General features: G+C 37.4%; 1 protein-coding gene across 2 annotated transcripts in view; it reads right to left on the bottom strand.

The window, feature by feature from the left end:
* Window positions 1-4,901: 4,901 nt before the first annotated feature.
* LOC149064454 (uncharacterized) overlaps window positions 4,902-22,088 on the bottom strand; it is a 69,827-nt gene continuing 52,640 nt past the window's right edge. The window contains exons 1-4 of one of the 2 annotated variants that reach the window (XM_089254848.1): window positions 11,033-11,236; window positions 10,226-10,394; window positions 7,185-7,430; window positions 4,902-5,121 (exon numbers count right to left, since the gene is read on the bottom strand). In XM_089254848.1, coding sequence (XP_089110974.1) covers window positions 5,101-5,121; window positions 7,185-7,430; window positions 10,226-10,394; window positions 11,033-11,067 — 471 coding nt within the window. In that variant the 5' untranslated portion in view covers window positions 11,068-11,236 and the 3' untranslated portion in view covers window positions 4,902-5,100. Of the gene's footprint in view, window positions 5,122-7,184; window positions 7,431-10,225; window positions 10,395-11,032; window positions 11,237-22,088 lie in introns of those variants that run through there. The other variant, XM_089254847.1, reaches the window with a different exon arrangement.

Below are 22,088 nucleotides of genomic sequence, written 5' to 3'. Positions count from 1 at the left end.
ACGCGGGATCCAGTACGAAAATAATCTCGGATTCCTTTGTAGAAAGAATTATTTTCGATATAATTCGTCGTTGCTCAAAATATTCTGAACATTTTCATGGTTTTAGAGCAGCCGACTTGCTTTGTTGTAAGAAATTATGTTTTCTATTAGGCTTTGCCCAAACTCTAACACTATATTCACAATATAGTGTCTTTTTATTCGTCTCAAAAGTATAACTTTATGCCCATATAATTGCACAATATTTCTTTATTGCATTGTAGGAGTGCAATTCGACACTGAACTGAACAAACCGTACAAGACCAACACATCCTATAGAATAGATACAAGGAGGCAAAAATTCCGTAGAAACTTTAAAAATTCATAAACCGGAAAAATAACCTCGGTCACGGGAATTAAGACGGGAATAAAAATAACAAAAAACAGCCGATAGTTGGCACTGACGTACACAAGTCAAAGAAAAGATACGCAAATAACGAAGAGCCACCACCGCAGGGGATAACACATTGCAGGAGAGTCACAAATCCAGCAACGGCAGAGTGCAGCAAGTCCACATACACGGTTTACAACGGTAAACTGGTTGTAAATTAGGAGCGCAAGTTCTTATAACCGTCTCATTTGCATATTTTCACCGAAGTCACTCGTACCAGCGCCACCTATTTGTTTTTTCCTGTCAAAAAGAATTCCCGTGACCTAGTGATGCTAACCCTGCAAACCTTTTTTTTATTTCGGTTATTTTTCAGGTTTTTATTCATTTTAAATTTTCTACGGACTTTTTGTCTACCCGGTATTATTTACCGTGGCGTGTATGTGTTATATGCGAGTGCCAAGGATCAGGTTTCATCACCATTAGGCAATTTTACATACATATTGCCGTGCGATTCTTCATAGTATTTCTTCTCAAAGAAATATTTATCAACATGTCCCGGTTTCGCAGTTAAATGATTCGGCAGCCCTAGGTGTACAGACTCAAAAAGAATAGCATGCTTTTCATGAAGAGGGATTTTTTTTATTTGAACAGAAAAAATTCAAATTTTTGTCGATAGAGGACGCTGTTAAAAAAGAATCACTGTTGATCGGAGTCATAAAATGCAGGGTACAATTAGCACCTGATTTTTCTTGTTATTGGCGCTTACGTAAGGTTTTCATTGTGATGTCGACATTGGTTGACGAAGGACTATTGCTGAAGTTGTTTTAATCAGCAACGAATCGCCGTTTCCAGCATGTATCGATTCGTGACAAATTCCAAAGAGGAATGTGTAGGACGCGCATGTACAGTTTAAGTACTAGAAGTTCTTATTTCACAGCGTTTTGAAATGGGCCCAGGCCTCACGCCCGGTGCACCTAATTAGTTTGGATCCTGGGCAAATATAAAATTTGGACTCCCATAATCGTCTTGAGGACGGACAACCGGGTAGTATCTAAAATACAAAAGGCAGCCAATTTTGTGGGCACGTTCCCCGTTTGCCTCATATAGGAAAATAAATTTTCTCGGCCGTGCCTTCGCAAAGTTCAGAACCACTGGCCCAAAACGGATTTTACCGGTGAATTTGCAGTATATATATATAACAAAATTTTGAAAAGTAATAATTCCATCGAAAACTTTTAAAATAGATAAATTTTTACTCTAGAAGTTGATGAGGTACACTCGAGAAATAAAAGTTATATTAGCCTATAAACTCGCGTGTTAGTAGCATATTATCCAATAATTCCATACTTTTAAGCTCTCTTCTTCGTGCCACCAAATATTTTCCATGAACATTGGAGTATGCTGCACTTCGCCGTCAATTACCTCTAATTCGCGGCGGAACTTCCGCGAATTTTTGATGCACATTATTCATAACGGCACTATTACTAGTTACGCGTGCAACACTCTTCGGCAAAAATTCTCACGGGGAAGCTTTAATTATTGTTCAAAAAGCTTCATTCGAGAGATTAAAAGCAGCCTCTAACGAGAGAACTTAGATCTTTTCCTGGGGCGTGCGAACGCGTTGCCATCATTAATTGAAAAAAAATACCGCAAAATATTTGACTTATAATATAGGAATGAGTAGTGCGAAAATTTCGCCTGTCCTGATGGTATGAGTGGAAAAGTGATTGACAGTATATGACCGTATGAGAGACCAAGAGTGTGGAGGGGTCACTCTTACCTTCACAAACTTGATCACGAAAATTTTCACTCATATAGCCACGCATTTGGTCACAAGCATGAGTTACTCACTCATACTGTCACTCGCTTAATCATTCATATAATTTAGAAGTCAACCATACAATCACTCTTACCTACTGATTACTGCCAATATAACACTCACCTCTACGGTAAGGACAGGCAAGATGTCAAGGGGCAGAACGTACCGTGGACGAGATGCGGGAGGCGAAATTTCCGAATCCTGTGGATTCATATACTGTGTGGCGGTAATCAAGTATATTTCAAAAGGGCAGATTGAGTACAGAAGAAATTGAGTGAAAATTTACTCAAATATAGTCTTCCCCGAATTACGAACAGGTTCGGTTCAGAATATCCAGATTCGAAAGTTGAAATTACGCCGATTTGCAAGACTCAAAATATACATGGTGCATAGGTAAGGCATTTTACTGACGAACCATTGATCTTAAGCCATTAGGGAAAAAATACCCAAATGAAGTATAATACAAAGATATGTCATTCACGTTACAAGAAGTCGTATAGTTATTAAGATAAAAATTATGCAGTCCGTCCCCGTGCAAAAAATCCCAATTAGAACGGTTTTTTTTTCTTGTCTATCCCGAAGCCAACCAAAAAAGTTTCACTTTCAAAGTGCAATATCAGCCGAGATTTTCGAATTCGAGAAACGGAGGAAAGTTGAGAAATAAGAGCATTAAATGCGGGTAAAACAGTTTTTTCCGCATTTAATGATTGGTCATTTATTAATGTGTGCCGGCCTCTCACCGTGAGGATCTAGGCTCGACGCACAGTGGTGGTCAGCTGAAGTTGGTTTCATAAATTCGAGCCGGCCTCCCATTTCAGATTAGTCTCACCGCAGAGGGCAGACAGACCTACACAATACAGACAAAACATGAAAATGCAAGTTTTCATATTTATTCCTTCAAAATATGAAAGACAGGTGGCAGGACTAGCAAGGACACGAAACAAGCACAATTCTGACAAGATAAATACGTCAGAGCCGCACACACTGAGAACACACATTCCGGAATGTACCAAAATTCGTCAGAATTTCCGTAGAAGAATGTATACGAGGCGAATGTACGGTCAAGTAGTAATAATATGCGATTTAAGATCCACAGGTAATTTACGAATGGATTTGTAAAACGCGTCAATTGTATAAATCTGAAATTTAGATCTTTTAATCTATATACATACATAGAGCCATTCAGAAAATATGGGAAGAAACTTTAAGAGGTGATAGTCCACACTAAGACAAACAATTGTCATCAAAGAATGTATGTTCTAACAAGAAATGGCCTCTGCGCAAACGTTAAAACGGCATTCCTGTTGAAATTTATCGGGAGAACAAGAACACCATGCATGAAAATGTAACCTGGGGAAGAAAAAACCGTATGCAAATCTGCGTCACGATGACTAGAAGGCGCGGACTCAGTATTACTAAAGTGCGCCATATATTATTCCGTACGTTACAACTGTTAGAACGCGGTTGCACGCTGGAATAACTTCACAAGGCTGGCATCCACTCCTTTTATTCACTGTAACACAGATTTTCATACGTGTTTTCTCCCGATAAATTTCAACAGGAATGCCTTTTCGAAACGCGCTAGCGTGTTTGCGTTTCATTTTAGTTGACCATGCATTCTTTGATGACAATCTGTTTGTGTATTGGTTTTTCCCATCTTTTCTGAATCACTCTGTATATGACATGCCCCAACTGATTCGTCTTCACAGAGCCGAAACCGCAAAATATGAAATTTGATCAGTAGTTTCATTTCTTAAAGTAAAGGCTGCGCAATATAAGAAAGGGTTTTTTTTAAATTTGACCCCTAAGGAGTAGTTCAAAGGTTATGAGAAATCGCGCCGAGCCTAAACCACTGAAACTAAATATAGAGTTTAGTAGATACTTTTCATTTTATCATGTCAGGAGAGCCGTTAAAGCGTGATCTCATCTTACTCATTAAGGGCGGACTGACATGGAACGCACTCACCGACATGGTTTAAACTATAGTCACAATTTTTTGATAAGAGATCGACACGGATTGGTTAAATTAAGGTTTCTAACCAATCTATATCCATCTCTTATCCAAAAATTGTGACCACAGTTTAAACTATGTCGGTGAATACTGCCCAAGAAAGGGATTTTTCAAAAATTTACCACTAAGGAGGGGGTATTCAAAGGTTATATATATAGAAATCGTGCTGTCGAAATCACTAGCTATAATTATGAGATTTAGTCAGTGGTTTAATGTTTTAAAAGCGTAATAATATTTATGTAATTATAATTTTAATGTTTTTAATAGTTTAAATTTTCATGACGTAAAATCTAATTAAGAGGGCGGGGGGTCAATAAGAGGGTTCTTAGGTTGCATAGAGGAAATCACGCTTCACCGAAACCGCTGAAGCTATAAATACCAAATTTTGTCACTCACTGAAAAGGGATATTTAAATATTCACCATCTAAGGGGATCATATGTTGGGGGAGGGGCTTTTCCAAGTTATATGGCACAATCATCACCGAATCCAAACAGCAGAAGCTATAAATAGGAAAATTTTGGGAGTATTATATTCTATAATACGGAGAATCGCTACTATGGGATTTTTGAAAATTTAACCCCGAAGGGGGGGGGGTCATTGTAGAAAAATTTTGTGATTGCCAAATCCACGCGAATGAAGCCGCGGGTTACAGCTTGTGCAAAATATGCGTAAAATAAGTTTTCCCCCCTTAATAATGAGCATAACATCGTCAAACACTTTATTCCAATGAAAAACCATCAAACGTATTAAATACAATGCACAGAAGTACATATAAAGAATGCTTCAAAAAATCCAACAAAATCCTAAAACTGGGATCAAGTGTTTGATTCTGACAAAGGCTAAAATTACAATGCGTATTGAAAAGGCGCTTCGAAAAATGTGTCAGCGGCGTAATCAATACTTCAGTTCTTTGGGCGAGAGCTCTGAAAAATACAAAATTGATACCGATCGTTATTCGTTATTTTTGCGCATTGAAAAAATAAAATTTGTGGTTCTCAATTAGTTGTACACATACACCTTGGGGGTAAGTGATAGTGGAGGGCTCTCTCAAACGCAGGTATTTTCAAGGGTGGTTGAATAGTGTGAGGGTTTTATGATTGAACGTAAAGTCAAATTTGATTATAACGATATCGAAGATTCCTTGAAATGTCGTTATAAGCGAGGTGTCACTACATCCGAGGTCGACGTTTTGCAGTATGCTCAGATACAATCAAATTTTTCAAAGTGAACACATTTCCCTTTATTAGGGGGGGTGGTATATCGTGAAAAATACAAGGAATCGAGATCATAAAAACGGGACATCACCGATTTTTGAAAAAATATTGTCTATTTTTGCCAAAAAAATCCATCGCCAATTGTTGACAAAATTGCCATTCTTTTTTCCAAAAAAATACTGACATTTGTCAACCCAATTGCCAAATCTTGCCGAAATTATCGGTGAAATTACCAATTCCTGCCAAAAAATATTGCCAATTTTCAGTGAATTTACCCTTCGTAAGTGCTGCAGCAAGTCTACAAGGAACTGAAAATTATTTTACGGGGAAAAATGTCATCACAAAAATACACCAGATGAATATAGAAGTTGTATTTATATATTCATAATCTTATAAAACAATTTATAAATTATTAAAATTATAATCATCTCTCATTTCAAGTATTTGAATTAAAACAAGGTTTGTGTGTGTTGGAAAAATCGGACATTTTTGTAGAAAATTTCTAGGAACATCTTGGTTACGAAAATTGTGTCGTTATATCCGAATTAGCTGCGATTTCATCGAAGCAAAGTTCATCAACATCATTCTCTACAGGAATCAGCTGAAGGTACTGAATATTGCCGTTATAGCCGAGGTCATCAAAACCGAGTTTGACTGTACTTGCTGTTCTCAGGCACGGGATCCAGAGCAATGTACGATGGGGGGGGGAATGAATTGGTGGCCCTGAAGATCGTGGTCATACGTCCCATATTTTAGAGACTAAAATTCTCATTTTTGCTCCCAGGCCCTTGAGGGGGGGGGGGGGTGATATCGCTCTCGTCGTCGTGGTTCCAACCTCATGGTTAGCGTACATCCGGGTGTACTTTATGTGTCTATCCTTATCTCCTACTGAAAAAAATTAGAAAAAGCGCAACGTATACAAATTTAAGCATGAAGCACATAATCGAATCCGGGCCTCCTGGAACTACTGAAATATAGTCATAAAACACTATTTTGTTATTAAAAAAAAGTCATTTCATAACCCCATTCCTTTACTCTTCAAAATAATATACATTTAAAATCGGTTATAACGTCAATAATTGGTGGTTTGCGCCGAGGCCCCTCACCCATAGAGAATAATGTAAATGAACCTTGCTTTTAAAGTCGATGAAAATGCCACGATCTCGGATATAACTACATATTTTGGGTAGTATGGCGTTTTGATACCCAACGATGGGAAAAGAAGTTTGGAGCTCCTACGTACACCGAATAAACATTACTCGTATACGGGACATATCCATTACAAAAATGTTCCGTTTTCCCCGGTTATCTCGCACAAAATGTACTTTATTTCCTTTACTAGAATCGGAGCTAACAGGTATTTTGCATAATTTATAAATTGTGATGAAATATATGACTATTGATCACCCCACTTATTTGCCATGTAAGTTTCTTCCCCGTTAAATACATATTAAATCACGCCATGTCTTCAGTTACCGTACATCGCGTGAAGGGTTATTCGTTAGCCATTTTGGCAATTTCTGGAACAGTTGGCGATATTTTTGGCGCGAGAATTGATGTCCCGTATTTATTACCCAATTTTCGGTTTTCTCTCGATCAAATATGGTCAACCCCTAATCATGATGAAACAACTTCTAGTACAGCATTTGATTGCATCTAATTAAATTTTTCATAAAAAGGTCTCGAAAACGTTAACCCCGGTTATAAAGACAAAAAATTCAACGAATATTTGATGTCGTTATAACCGAGCTTGGCTGTGCATAAACATTTACCTCCCGGTAGCGTTGCAAAGTGCATGCCACGGCCAGTAACCGGTTCCGGTGCAGCCGGTTCGCTTCGTAACAGGGTGTCGGACCACGGCCTTCGGTCGCTTCACGAAGCAATTTGCCGTCGACGTACACTTCGTGGATCGGATCGTCATCTTGCGGCGATGGCTCAGGAATCAAGTCCACCATCTGTCCTTCAGACGGGAATATACCCTCGTATTTGTTCTCGTAATAACCTCCTTCAGAACGGATCTGATCGGAAGAAAATACCAATTATTAAAAATGCAACAATAAAATCATGAAATCGTACATTAGAAATCAGCAAACTCGGTTGCAACCTTCGTAACCGGAGGCGTCGTTACAACCGAGGTTGATGTTTTTAGGATTTTCAAATGTGTAAAATACAGTGTGCTCCAGAAGTCTGTTTCCGAAAAAATGTTATAAGAAGCTATCAAAAATAGACAAAACTATTTGAAGCATTTGAAAGGAAAGGTTTTTTCTTCACTTATACTACTAAACCACACATGCACCTTGGGCGAGGTGTGGTTTATTAGTATTTCCACATTCCCCTGCGGAATTTTTAACTAACTGGTACATATTGGAATGTGCTTATAAGTGTTGTGAACCTAACGTTAACATTAGGTTTCAAGGTTAACTGTGTAAAGTTTAGTACTTTCTTTCAAACCGAGCACAACTCCGGTCTATCGCCATGTGAAATTTACTACCGATTGAGCTGTGCCGGAAGTTGAGTGCGTATGTAGTGTTGTATTAGTTTTTAGTGCTGAAATTACGAATGAAGTGCAATGATTGAATATTTGTGCCATTATAGGCCTGTTTCTATCTGCGGCGAGACTTTACTACAAAATTTCTACATGCGCCTCTTTAATGAAGCCTTTGTAGCATTTCTTGACATGTTATTCGCAACATGCGAAGAATAGAAGTGAGAAAAAAATATTTTGTAATTTTTTGATTTTATTGCTGTTGGACTGTTGCGACAAAACTTTTGAATTGAATCAGGGGGGGGTGGGGGGGTTGTATTGTTTTATACAATATCTGTACTTGCATTAATATTCTGGATGGCCCACAAGTCCTGACCTAATTTGATTAGAAAAAATACATGTAAAAAAAAACTGTTGAACTAAAATCTTGCCATTAAAATGCTTTAAGCTGTTCAAGTTTTAATTTTTTACTTCCATCCACATTTTACTTCCAGTCTTTATAGAACCCATGTTACAAATAAGATGGCAAAAAATGATAAATAGGCCTGACATCCTCCGCGTCACTAAAGGTGAGCATGTAGACATTTTGTAATAAGTAAAAAAAAAACTTTGAAACACACCTTTCAAATGCTTTAAGGGGCCATTCAAGTATTACGTCAGCATCGTTGGACGGGGTGTGGATAATGCTGACGTCATCAACCACCCTTTATGAAAATATGAAATATTTTTTAATGGCATCTTACTCGGTGCGTCAAAAACGAGAAAAACCTTTCGAAAGTTTATGGGCACTTGAAGTAACATTTCCCCCCCCCCGTGCCCTACAGAGCCACTTTAGTGATCTCTAAATGTTTCGCGGATCCAAGTGATCTGGAAATGTGTCCGGGCCGCTTAAGTGCTCTGGAACTGTGCTACGCATCACTCAAGTGATCCGTAATTATATGTCGAGGATCACTTGAACAATCTGAGAATGTGCAGCGGGTAACTTGAGTGATGTAAAACCGCTCTGGGGGCCGCTTAAGTGCTCTAAAACTGTCAAAAACTGTCACATGTCACTCAAGGGATCACTAAATGTGTCACGGATCGCTTAAGTGTTCTGGAACTGTATCCTGAATCATTTAAACGATCTGTAAATGTTCCACTTGGTTCATTTTTACAATATTAGGTTTGAGGAGGGCAGGCCCCATCAGATAACTCCCAGGGCCATATTTGGTCCTCGGGCCAAGGGCCTTTATGCGATTTACCATGTATGGCTTAGAGGGTGGGTCGCAATGAATTTATTAAAAATATATTTTGAGTTGATAGCATTCAAATACCATTGAAATAAACAAAAATTGATTACAATAACATATAAAAGGTATTTTCTTCCGAAATTTTAATTCAAAAAAAATTTTTGCATTGAAAAAATATATTTTTGATCGTTGGGAGGGTCCACGAGCCGCCGCCCCCCCCCCCCACAGTGTACACCACTGATTCCACCAATATGCGGTAGAATTCTGAGGGGCAGGTCTGATGACGAAATTTTGCTGACGAGGAAGGGGATCAAAATGACTAAAAATTTGCTGATGTAATACTTGAACGTCTCTTGAAGCCGTTCGCCTCTAATTTTTTTTTTTCAAAAGAGGTCAAGCTCACTCTGTATAATCTGATGCAATCAAATACCATTAAAAGAGTTGAAATTTCATTACGATTAGAGTGACCACATTATTTACGAAAAAAATGCATGAAACTAGGATCATAAACATGGGAAATCGCCAATTGTCATTGGGACTACTCATTCTTGCTAATTAACCACCTCGGCGCTGATAAAATGCTACATCAAGTTTGCAGTGAGCAAAAATATACTCACGAGAGAGAAAGAAAAAAGTCTTGACATGGCATATTTGTTTGAGAAATATTTGTATCTATGCATAGTCAAATGCATTGTAAAACGATTTCTGAATTATGTAAATTATCTTCGGCCCCGATTTTAGTGAATGTCCCTTGTACATGTCATATCAATAAGCAAGCCAGAGAAAAGTCGAGGATATATTTTTTCAACGTTATTTATCAATAGAATAACCGACAGACATTCCCTGAATGTGACCAGCTATAATTCTCAGAACCTCTCAATAAAATGCCATAGAAAAGGATTCAAAAGTGACAAAAAAGGTGTCCTTATATCTAAGGTAGTAGTTTTCCACCTACGTTAAAAGCAAGGTTCGTTAACATTTAATGGGAATCAACCATGTCCGCCAGTTATTTACGTTATAGTCGAATTGTCGTTATAACAGAGTTTCACCGCATTCAAATACTACACGACCAAAACTAATTATGCATCTAAATGCTCACCTGGACGTCGAGTAAACCTTGTATCATTCCTCCGACAGCAAGAGAGGCTGCGATCGGATTCTGAGGGACCATCGTTCCCGACACTGGACCTTGCATCGGTGGTAACATTCCCAGCATTTGACCGCGTATTCCTTCAAAGACCAGCAACACCAGTGCTGTCGAAAGCAATCTAAAAAAATCCAAAAAAATTTAAAACACATTTACATTCAATTTCAATGTATTCCGTAGCCATTAACAAATCAAAGAAATGATGCATATGTTACTCCCGAAGTGGGCCACTTCGTGAACTGGTAGGCCCAGATGACCCGGACAATGTCCGAAATTCAAGCTTTTGTCAATCCCTGTATATCAAACCCGATGTATCCCTATATCGGTCCGTATGATTCATTGGCGTTTTTTTTTTTTTGTGATAAGTATGACCATTTATAATTAGCCATTACAGCTAACTATAATTATTTTAGTTAGCTGTGTTTCGATCAAAGGAATCTGAATATCGATATCTTAGTAATCCAAATATAAGTGATCGAGATATTGGGGTCGGTCAGTCCGAAATTCGGACATTGGCCATATCAACTGAGCCGGCCAGGTCACGAAGTGTCGAACTTCGGGTTTTGGCAGTAACATATATATACAATTAAGAGTTAACACGAGGCATGTAATTTGATAACATTTGAATTAGTTCGAGAAAAAATTGGATTACTCTCATCAATTACTAAGAATCATACGACAATATATTATATCTACCTTATGTTTAATGTTAAAATTACGGCCTCGAAAACAGATACGATTCATATTTAGTGTACTCACGAGAAACTACGAGGGATCTTGAGTCGTACAAACATAATCGTTTGTTGATACCGAGACCGTCCGATTCTCACCAATGTAAAGTACAACGAAGAACAGTGTTTAGATGATATATTTTAGCTTCCAAAAGAATTTTTTCCGAAACAATTTCGACACTTTTCCTATCTAACACCGATCCTTGAATCTATCCGATGAAATCGTCGGAAAACATTCACTATTTTTTCTCTGAACCAGAAAACTCATGAATATTTTTGCGTGATTGGTCCATAGGAAATGACGTAGTGATCATCTTGTAGTGCTACGCCGTGCTTTTGATAAGCACATACTTATACAGGGTGTCCTATAAATTTAAATGGATTTAAAAAAAAAAAAAATTTCGCTACACTTCGGCGTGAAATGAGGAAGGCAGGGTCGTGTCTGCAGTGGTGTATATGGTAATAGCAATTTGGGTGATTTAATCTGCATTTGCTTCAATTTGGTTCATTTGTTTTACAGTTCTTCACTCACCCATGAATTTATATTATTTTTCTGGCGCTATTTTAGCGTAAGAAACTATTATATATTTTTAAAGGGTATTCAAATTTACTCAGAAGTATCTCACATTTTGTTGATCATCACCATTTAATTTTATCAAAAAAATTCATTTCTATGAATAACTTTCTATTTATAATTAAGTAGACTTATATATACCGTCATATATGTCTACTAAATATTCCAAAAACATTACGTAAAAAAAGTTTGATATTATGAGTTGTATTATATTTTATCATATACACATACAGAGTCCATACCTAAAAGAGGGCATGTCATTTTACTGGCGAACCTTTGATCCTAGAGGCATACTTCCAATTAGTAAAAGTTTTCAAATAACGTGTAATACTCAGATATGTCATTCATGTCGTAAGGGGTTGTATAGTTATTAAAATAAAATTGTTAACTTCTTATAAAGTCCCCCATGTGCCCCAAAACCTAGTTAGAGAGTTGTTGCTCTGTCTCTGTTGATGCCAAAAAAAAATTACACGTTTCTGCCTGCAATATTCACTCAGATATTCGAATTCGAAAAAGGAGGAAATTTGGAAGAAACCGCTCTGAATGCAGAAAATCCATTTTAACCGCATTTAACGCTGTTTTTTTTTTCCAAATTTCCTCCGTTCTTCGTTTTTCAAATCTTAATGTGTCAGTAAATATTACAGTTAGAAACGTGGAATTTTTCTTTCGGCATCAACAAAGACACGGCATAAAATCTCTAACTGGGTTTTCAGGCACAGCGGACTTTATAAGATGTTAACATTTTTATTTTAATAATTATACAACCCCTTACCCCCTTACAACATGAATGGTACATCTGAATACTGCACGTTATTTGAAAATTCTTTTTAATTGGAAGTATGCCTCAAAGATCAACGGTTCGCCAACAAAACGCCACCCCCCCCCCTGTTTGATATACACTCTGTGTGTGTATGATCTTCAATTTTTATGATTGCATTTCTAATTGGGTTGCTGTATTTTTTAGAAATATACGACATCTATATTGGATATGGACATATTTTTCTTATCCACCTCGTTGAACATTTTTCCTGTTGTGGCCTTGTATTTGTATTTCTAATATTCTTGCCCTGTATGCAAGAATCCCCTGGTGGTTCGAGTTTCAGCGGTGTATTTGGAAACAGGATGGGTATTAACCGCATTCCAGTTTGGATCACATCCACTTTTATAGAAAAAATTCACACTCATAACATATAAAAAAAATCAATCCACTATAATTACTTACTCTCTTTACTAAAATCAGTAAATTTAGTACTATTTCGAAACTGTCATAGTAAAATACAGATACACGGTGCTCATAAATTCAGACGGATTTTAAAATATCATTAAAAAAAATCAAGAAATTGGCGTATCGGGGATGCGGTTTGCAACGAAAAGTCATATTTGTCACAAAGTCAAATTTTTTACGACACAAGAAAAAAATTAGTTACATTTTTTCCCGCGATAGGTAGCTTTATTATTATTATTTTTTTAATTATTGTCAGTGTATGTCAATGCAAATTAAGGGAACAAATCCCAATGATAGAAAATCGGTCTCAGGTAATGTTATTAAGATGAATGAGTGTCCTATATTATGGTCGTGCAAAAAGTAATCCAAGATCTTTCGTGGTCTACGAATATATCTTCTGAAATAATTAGTGTTGACCAACTTGCAATTCAGTGCTAGGAAAATTCACCACTAAGAAAACTCAACGACAACACTTCCATCGACGAAAAATTCACCGCTGGGAAAATTTACCGACAACAGTTTGACACGAGCCAGTTAGTGAGCGAGAAATGACCGGGTGAGCGACCGGGTGAGTGAGTGACAGAGTGGTTAATGTTGGCGAGTGAGCAAACTAGTGAGTGACCTGGAGATAGAGTAAGTGAACTAGTGAATGAGTGTGATATGATGAGCGACCCAGTGACAGACTGATGGGCCTGGTGAATGAGTGACTTGATGAGTAAGTGCGTTACCTGGTGATTGACAGAGTTAGTGACCTAGTTAGTGAGTAAGCAACTTCGTGAGTGGCCAAGTGATTGAGTGTATAACAGAGTAAGAAACCTAGTGAGTGGATGATAGAATGAGTGATCTAGTGAGTGAATGATAAAGTGAGTTACCGAGTGAGTGAACTACAAAATAAGCGGCCTAGAGAGTGGCCTAGGGAGTAAATGAGTGACCTAGAGATCAACTGAGTTCCGGCCTACTGAGAGAGTCCTTGAGTGACGTAGTGAGCGACATTGAGTGAATGGCCTACGAAGTAAGTGAGTGACATAATGAGCAAGCTAGTGAGTGAGTGACATAATGAGCAACCTGATGAGTTAGTGAAATAATGAGCAACCTAATAAGCGAGCGATATAATGAGCGACCCAATGAGCGAATGACAGAGGGAGCGACTCAGTGAGTGAGTGATAGAATGAACTACTAACGGCCGTATTCACCGACACAGTTTAAAACAACTAATCGATCTCTAATCCTTCAACCTGCGATTGTAGATCAAACTGTGTCGGTGAATACGGCCGTTAGTGATTGACCGAGTGACTTTGTGAGTGAGTGAACGAGAGCGAGCGCTAGTTAAGTCACTTATCCGGAACAATATCGTCGAATTTATAACAACTACCAAATTAGTTTGAAACATCCACGGGAGAATACATAAGATACCAAACTATAGTTTTAGGGGAAGGGGAGGAAAAAAGTACAGAATCCCTCGGGACCGAAAATGCATTATATTAGGTTCCGTCGCTAATCCAGTTAAAGCAATCGCGCAGTAAGTAAAACAAATTAAGGTACTACATCTCGTGACTAAACGAACAGAGAACGAGAGAGAGAGAGAAGAAAATGCCATTAAAAACTCAATTATATTTGTTTCCCAGATTGCGATGCCACCATGAGATATTTCCCGTGGATGCAACAAAAAAAAAAATATATATATATATAACGCTATGAATAGAAAAAGGAAAAATTAATAGAGAAATAAGAAGACAGAGACAAGAACATGGCGCATGTGTGTACCATATAATATGTACATCAAGTGAGTCTGTGTGTGTGATCCTTAAGTTGCGAGAACAACTTTTCTAATTAGAGGAAGGGTTCGTTCGTGTTAATTAATTTGCGGAGCGGTAGACACAGGAAATTGCTTTACGCCACTTCCCAAATTATAATCACATACGACCTTCCGCAATCGCTTTTCCCTTATTTTCCTTCCTTTTTTTTTTCCAGGAGATTGGTTCGCATTTTTTTCCATGTTACATTTCTCTAACCAACACTTTTATTTTCTCTATTACGTAGTACGTAACTTGATTTGTTTATTGTTCTCGAGAATTCGTTTTCGTTGGTACATAAATTCAATTTCAGTTTGTCTGAATAATTCGGATCGCAGTGCATTTTTTTTTTTTTTTTTTTGCTTTTATATACTTAAAGCTGAAGTGAAGTGCCGAACCGGTAACTATTATATTGATATGAGTGGAAAGTTTCGCAATAGTTTCGTATGCCGGGATAGTTTACGGCCCCGCATGTCACGTGACTTTCCCAAATATAACAAACTGGAGATGATTCTGGTTTAATTCTAGAAAATTTCATAGTTAACCGTTAAAAAGTCTTGCCACAGGGAGCAACAGCACTACAACGGTGCAATGTCCAGTCATTACACTTCACTCGTAGTTCGAAATATAGATGGCAGCAATATAATAACCATTACACAGAAACGAACTTCACGTTAGGCTCACAACATATACAACACAGCATAGCCCAGGTGTCTTCTTAGACCCACTGCTTATATCTCTTCATTGATACAGCGGCGATTCATGTGATCTGCTTAGGAGGAGTTTAATTAATGTAACTCCAGTTAAATTCATACAATTATAATTCAATTCTAATAATTCTAGTTTAAGTCTACATAATTCTAATGTAATTCACATAATAAATTCAGATAATGTAATTTAGATTCTTGTTTAGTTTTACATAATTCTTCTTTAATTCTAGTTAATTATAAATAGTTCAATTCTCCGGCTTAGTTCTGGTTTCATTCTAACTTAGTTCTGGTTTCATTCTAACTTAGTTCTAGTCTAACTCTACATAAATCCAATTTAATTTCCTAGGCAATTCTAGTTTATTAGTGAAAATTTTGAATAATCTGTATTAGGCAGGGATTACACTATAAAAGTTTGATAAAAGTTATTTTATACAAGTTGAAAGTGCAACCAATAAGAGCGTCGGTTACATTCTGGCGAATGTATTCAACAGGCTTATTAGTTGTTTTTTTTTTCAAGTTTTGAAATGATCTTTTATCATAATTTTATAATGCATAAGTAGTATAGATTACAATATAAAAGTTTGATAAAGTAACTTTTATAAAACTTGAAAAATGTCACCAATGATATTATTGGTAGCATTTTTCAAGTTTTATAAAAGGACTTTCATCAAACTTTTATAGTGTAATCTCGGCCTTAGACATATAGGCGATAAATATGGTAGCCTTGTTCCACGATAAAAAAAGAAAGAAAAAAAAAAGAAATGAGGAAGAGAGGAAAAAAAAGTGCAGAGATGATATGAGCCTTGCTTTTTCGCCCTCACATACTTGTTTTGTAATTTTTTTTACGTTTTCCCTTTCTCACGTCTATATACAGAATATACTAGAAGGATTATATAGTTCTGAGAAAGATACATTATATATGTGTGTATGGAGGGAAGCTGAGAAGAACAGCCATCATCGTAATCTCAGGTGCTCGTTATCAGTTGATCGTTATGTGGTAGAGATATCACGATGGTGTTGGGAAAATGGGGGGGGGGGGACACGCACAATTTTGTTTCATAATTACAATAAACCTTCGCGATAAAGAAAAAAAAGAGGTTGAAGAAACAGTCAGCTGGATTGAATTTATTCCACTGGTGTTTGGACGCAACACTTCGTCGCTGACAGTAAAGGAGTTAATTCTGGTTTAATGCTGTTTCGGTTCAAGGTAGTTCTGGTTCAGTTCAGGTTTTCCCTAGATAGTTCTGGTCTAATTCTAAGGGGCTGTTCAAGTATTACGTCAGCAAAGTTTTAGCCATTTTTGACCCTTTTTCCCCCTTGTCAGCGAAATTTCGTCAGCTTTTCCCCCCACCTCCTGACGCATATTGGAGGGATCAGAGAAGTATGAGTGCATGCGGGGATCGTATTCTCTTCCCCCCCCCAGGCGATCAAAAATTTATTTTTTATTTCAAAAACTCTTTTTGAAAAAATTAAAATTTCGAAAGCAAATACATTTATATGTTATTATAATCAATTTCTGTTAATCTCAATGCTATTTGAAGGCTAAGAACTCAAAGATTTTTTTAAGAAATTCATTGCAAACCAATCTCTAAGCCATAATTATAAGGTTAACCCTTGGCCCGCTGATCAAATGTGGCCTGCCCCCTCAAACCTAATTTTGTGAAAACCTAAAAAAACCTAAACCCCCAATTTTGTAAAACGACACATTTACAGATCGGATCGTGACCCCGTGGTGCTATTAAGGTGCCCGTGGCACATTCACAGATCACTTATTGACCCGCGACACATTCCAGAAAACTTTCCCGCTGTACATTCCCAGTTTACGCAAGTGACTAAAGCGCCTCAGACATATTTTCAAATCACTAGATGCGCGAAATATTTAGAGATCACTAAAATAGCTCTGTAGGGGATTTATCAATAGGAGCATATGTTACTTCAGGTTGCCACAAACTATCGAAAGGTTTTTCTCGTATTTGGCTCATCGAATAAGATGCCATTAAGAATATTTCATATTTTTATAAAGGGTGGTTGATGACATAAACAAGATCCAACGCCCCCATCATCAAAAGTCAACAAATAAGAAACCGCCCCTCCGATGCTGGCGTAATACTTGAATGACCTTTAATCTAACCCCACATAATTCTAGATTATAGTAGTTTAAATCTAGTTTTCAATCCAAGGCAACGCTGGTTTAATTCTAGTGCAATCCCAGATAATTCTGGTTTATTTCATAAAAAAAAATTAAGTAAAAGTAATATTATGTAAACTGAAGAGCCAAAAAACTGGTACAGGCATGCGTATGCAAATAAAGAGATATGGAACCAATCAGATTACGGCGCTGCGGTCGGCAACGCCTATATAACACAACAAGTGTCTGGCATTATTGTTAGATCGGTTACTGCTGCTACAATGGCAGGTTATCGAGATTTAAGTGAGTTTGAACGTGGTGTTATAGTCGGCGCACGAGAGATGGGACATAGCAACCCCGAGGTAGCGATGAAATTTGGATTTTCACTTACGACCATTTCATGAGTGAACCGTGAATATCGGGAATCCGGTAAAAAATTAAATCTACGACATCGCTGTGGCCGGAAAAAGATCATGCAAGAACGGGACCAACGAAGACTGACGAGAATCATTAAACGTGACAGACGTGCAACCCTTCCGCAAATTGCTGCAGATTTCAATGCTGGGCCATCAACAAGTGTCAGCGTGCGAACCATTCAACGGAACATCATCGATATGGGCTTTCGGAACCAAAGGCCCACTCGTGTACCCTTGATGACTGCACGACACAAAGCTTTACGCCTCGCCTGGGCACCGACATTGGACTGTTGAGGACTGGAAACACGTTGCCTGGTCTGACGAGTCTCAGTTCCAATTGCTTCGATCCGATGGACGTGTACGGGTATGGAGACAACCTCATGAATCCATGGACCCTACATGTCAACAGGGGACTGTTCAAGCTGGTGGAGGCTCTGTGATGGTATGGGGCGTGTGCAGTTGGCGTGATATGGGACCCCTGATACGTCTAGATACGACTCTGACAGGTACGTAAGTATCCTGTCTGATCACCTGCACCCATTCATGTCCATTGTGCATTCCGACGGACTTGGACAATTTCAGCAGGACAATGCGACACCCCACACGTCCAGAATTGCTTAAAAGTGGCTCCATGAACACTCTTCTGACTTTAGACACTTCCGCTGGCCACCTAAATCCCCAGACATGAACATTATTGAACATATCTGGAATGCCTTGCAACGTGCTGTTCAGAAGAGATCTCCACCCCCTCTTACTCCTACGGATTTATTGACAGCCCTGCAGGATTCATGGTGTCAATTACCTCCAGCACTACTTCGGACATTAGTCGAGTCCATGCCACGTCGTGTTGTGGCACTTCTGCATGCTCGCGGGGGCCCTACACGATATTAGGCAGGTTTATCAGTTTTTTTGGTTCTTCAGTGTATAATGTTTTTCACAATCTCAGAATCTATTTCTTTGGCTGATCTGAACCTTGGTTTTTTTCCCCCTAGATTTTAAGATCCTTTCTATTTCACCAAATACAATTGGTAAGTGTATATTATATTGTGTATTACGTATACTATAGACAAGTTTCACATAAAAAATTCCTCGAAAGACTGGTTATAATTGAAGATGATTACTTTAGGATGGAAATTCGATTCTGCCTCCACGAGGAATCGAACCCCGGTCTCGTGTTTGGCGGATGAGTGCTCTATCCCTAAGCTGTGGATACAAATGGGATAGTGCTCTATATTAAATGGCTCCGTACATGAACGGCGGCAGCAATTAATAGCTCGTGATTGGTGACAATGACAACCAGATGGCGATCATATAGAGAAATATGTCCTCTCCACTTGTAAATACAAATACAGGGTGGGAAAAAAGTTCGTAGAAACTTTAAAAAATCATAAAAACCGGAAAAATAACCGAATTACAACACGGTTTGCGGGGATAGCATCGATAGATCACGGGGAATTTTTTTAAGACAGGAAAGAAAAATAACTCAAAATCAGCCGATAGGCGGCGCTGACGTACACAAGTCAAAGGAAAGATACGCAAATGAACAGAATGCCTCCAAATCGCTTATTACAGCAGCATGTGTTTCACATGACCACCACAGGGGATAGCAGATTTCAGGCGAGTCACAAATCCAGCAACGGCAAAGTGCAGAAAGTCCACATACACGGTTCACAACAGTGAAGTGGTTGTGGATTAGGAGCGCAAATTCTTATAACCGTCTCATTTGCATATTTCCACCGAAGTCGCTCGTACCAGTGTCATCTATCGGCTGTTTCTTGAGGGGTTTTTTATTCCTGTCAAAAATATTCCCGTGACCTAGCGATGCTAACTTTTCAAACTGCTTTTTATTTCGGTTATTTCTCCGGTGTTTATTCATTTTTAAAGTTTCTACGGACTTTTTGCCCACCCCGTACAACCAGTCTTCTGAGGAATCTTATGTTAACAAGCGAAGAGGACATATTTCTCTGCATTGTCGCCATCTGGTGGCATATGTCAATTTGATTTTTTTCACGTAGATTAGAGGAGTTGAATGGAAACATTTGGGGACGGGAATATATAAGCATCGCAAAAATTAAAGAATTGCACACGGAAACATATGTTTTAATAGAAAAAGTGGCATTATATTTCTCCTATCTCTGAACATGCAGGAAAACGTACAAGATGGCATCCATATTTTCTATTAGGTTGCCGATAATTCTATGGTGTTTGGTCAGAACATGATAACTCCAAAATCCCATTTTTGAGTTATAAGCATTTTCATTGTCATTGAAAAATGAAAAATGGAGCATATACACAAACGGAAATATCAGCATGTTGTTTAGCCGTACGCAAGTATTTGTGCATTTATCTCGCTCATAATTTGTTAAAATTAGCAAGACTTACTTTTAGATCAATAAGCCATTTTTTAGAGATATCATGTTCTGACCAAACACCACAGAATTAATTAGAGCAAAAAACAAATGTCCAATTTTTACTATAGGTATCAAATTCCTGAACCAAACGCGTTTGCTTCGATGAATACTTATTATTTTGATAACATTTTATTCTCATTCGTTTATTTGTTCAGTTTGAGGCTTGTTGCAAACTGAGATACAAGCGAGTAACAAAAAAAACAGCATGAGCTATCATAAAACATTTTAGCAACCTTTAAATTTTGATATTGCAAATTCACAAAAAATAGTCCGTCTCTGAACGTCATAATCCTTTCAGATCGGTCCGCAACGAGTTCTTAATATAAATTAATATTGGCCTTTCGAATTTATCCTGTGTGCCTCGTAGAACCTCGCTTTTCCCGGCATGCCGAAAATGAGCCGTGACTCCAACATTCAAAAAAGTGGCATCCCCCCCTAATTTTTGCGGCATGCCGTTTAATGGGAATACGGTACTTTGATACATTTAAAGATGGGACCACGAGAGAACATTATCTTACAAATCCTGTAAAAGTCAGAAGAAAAATTGCGTTATCATAAAAGAAAAATCGTGTTCAAATATTTAAATATCAAACCGGAAACATATAAATTATTCAACGTAGTTAAGTAAAAAATAAGTTTGGAAAATATATTTTAAGGCTTGTAATTTATCATCTTTTCGGAGGGAGAGAAACCTCGTTCCCATTACCAAACACAGTCGAAACCAAAAACCAATATTAGTTTAATAATATTTTCACGCCATTTTTCTCTTATCTATCTTTTCCATAATCCTTGGGAAAAATATTTAAAATATTCCAAGAATATCTCCCGAATATACCTTTATCCGTGGAATAATCAAATAGCAATCAATCAAGCGGGTGATAACATTCGGCTCCGATAATATGGCGTATAGCAACACTCCCCCTCCCCACACACACATGAATATTTAATGAATATCTCTTCGTTCACCTTTTTAATATTCACGACATGAATAGCAAATAACTAACAACTTTTCACGAAAAACCAAAAAAAAAGGCACAATTTTTTTCCTCTAAGGCTTATAATATAATATAATATATCTGGTATAATTGGGAATGTACACGTATATGAGATGCATAATATATATTGTTTATATGCTGTTAAAATAATTAATTTATTATTTTTCTGTTTTACGACTACTAAAATTGTTGTGGGTTATTATTACTGCCATTAATTAGTGCTTGTTTACTACATTATTTCGAACAATTTTCTTTTGTTATTTCCACACAAATAGTAATATTTTTTCTAGTAATAATTAATCGTGTTTGTTAAGACTATTTTGACTCGTTATGATTTTATTATGCATCGCTATTCAATTATTTGCTGTGTTTTCTAACAAACTGTGAGAAAATCCGTTTATTATTTATGTTTTTATGTTCATATAAGATTATATGAAGAATTATAACGTGATTTTTTTTCTATTGTTACTCCGAAAATATTTTATAATGAAATATATTTTGCATACTTTGAAGATTTTGTTAACTTTTTCATATTTTTGTGAAAATGTTTGAAATTTTCTATAAAATCTAGAGCTTTTGGATGCTATGTGTAAAAAGGGCAGAAATAGAGATGGGTAATTAACATGAAATAAACCTTCATATTTTTTAGGTTTTTTTCCAAAATGCATTGTTTGACAACGTGAGATGCACGTGAACACTCTGAATGCTATTGTTGAAGTAAGAAGAAAGAAACGCTTGAAGTAAGAGTAAGGTTTTATTGTCGGGCCAATAAAAAGTACTTGTTGAAGTGGGGTAAGTAACTAGCGTTCTGGTTAGACGAACGGTATTATAT

This window comes from Pholcus phalangioides, unplaced genomic scaffold, assembly GCF_987345545.1.
Source record: "Pholcus phalangioides strain wild (caught in Gottingen) unplaced genomic scaffold, Ppha-v1.0 ptg000042l_1, whole genome shotgun sequence".
Lineage (NCBI taxonomy): Eukaryota > Metazoa > Arthropoda > Arachnida > Araneae > Pholcidae > Pholcus > Pholcus phalangioides.
This window is presented reverse-complemented; position numbering and strand designations above follow the sequence as displayed.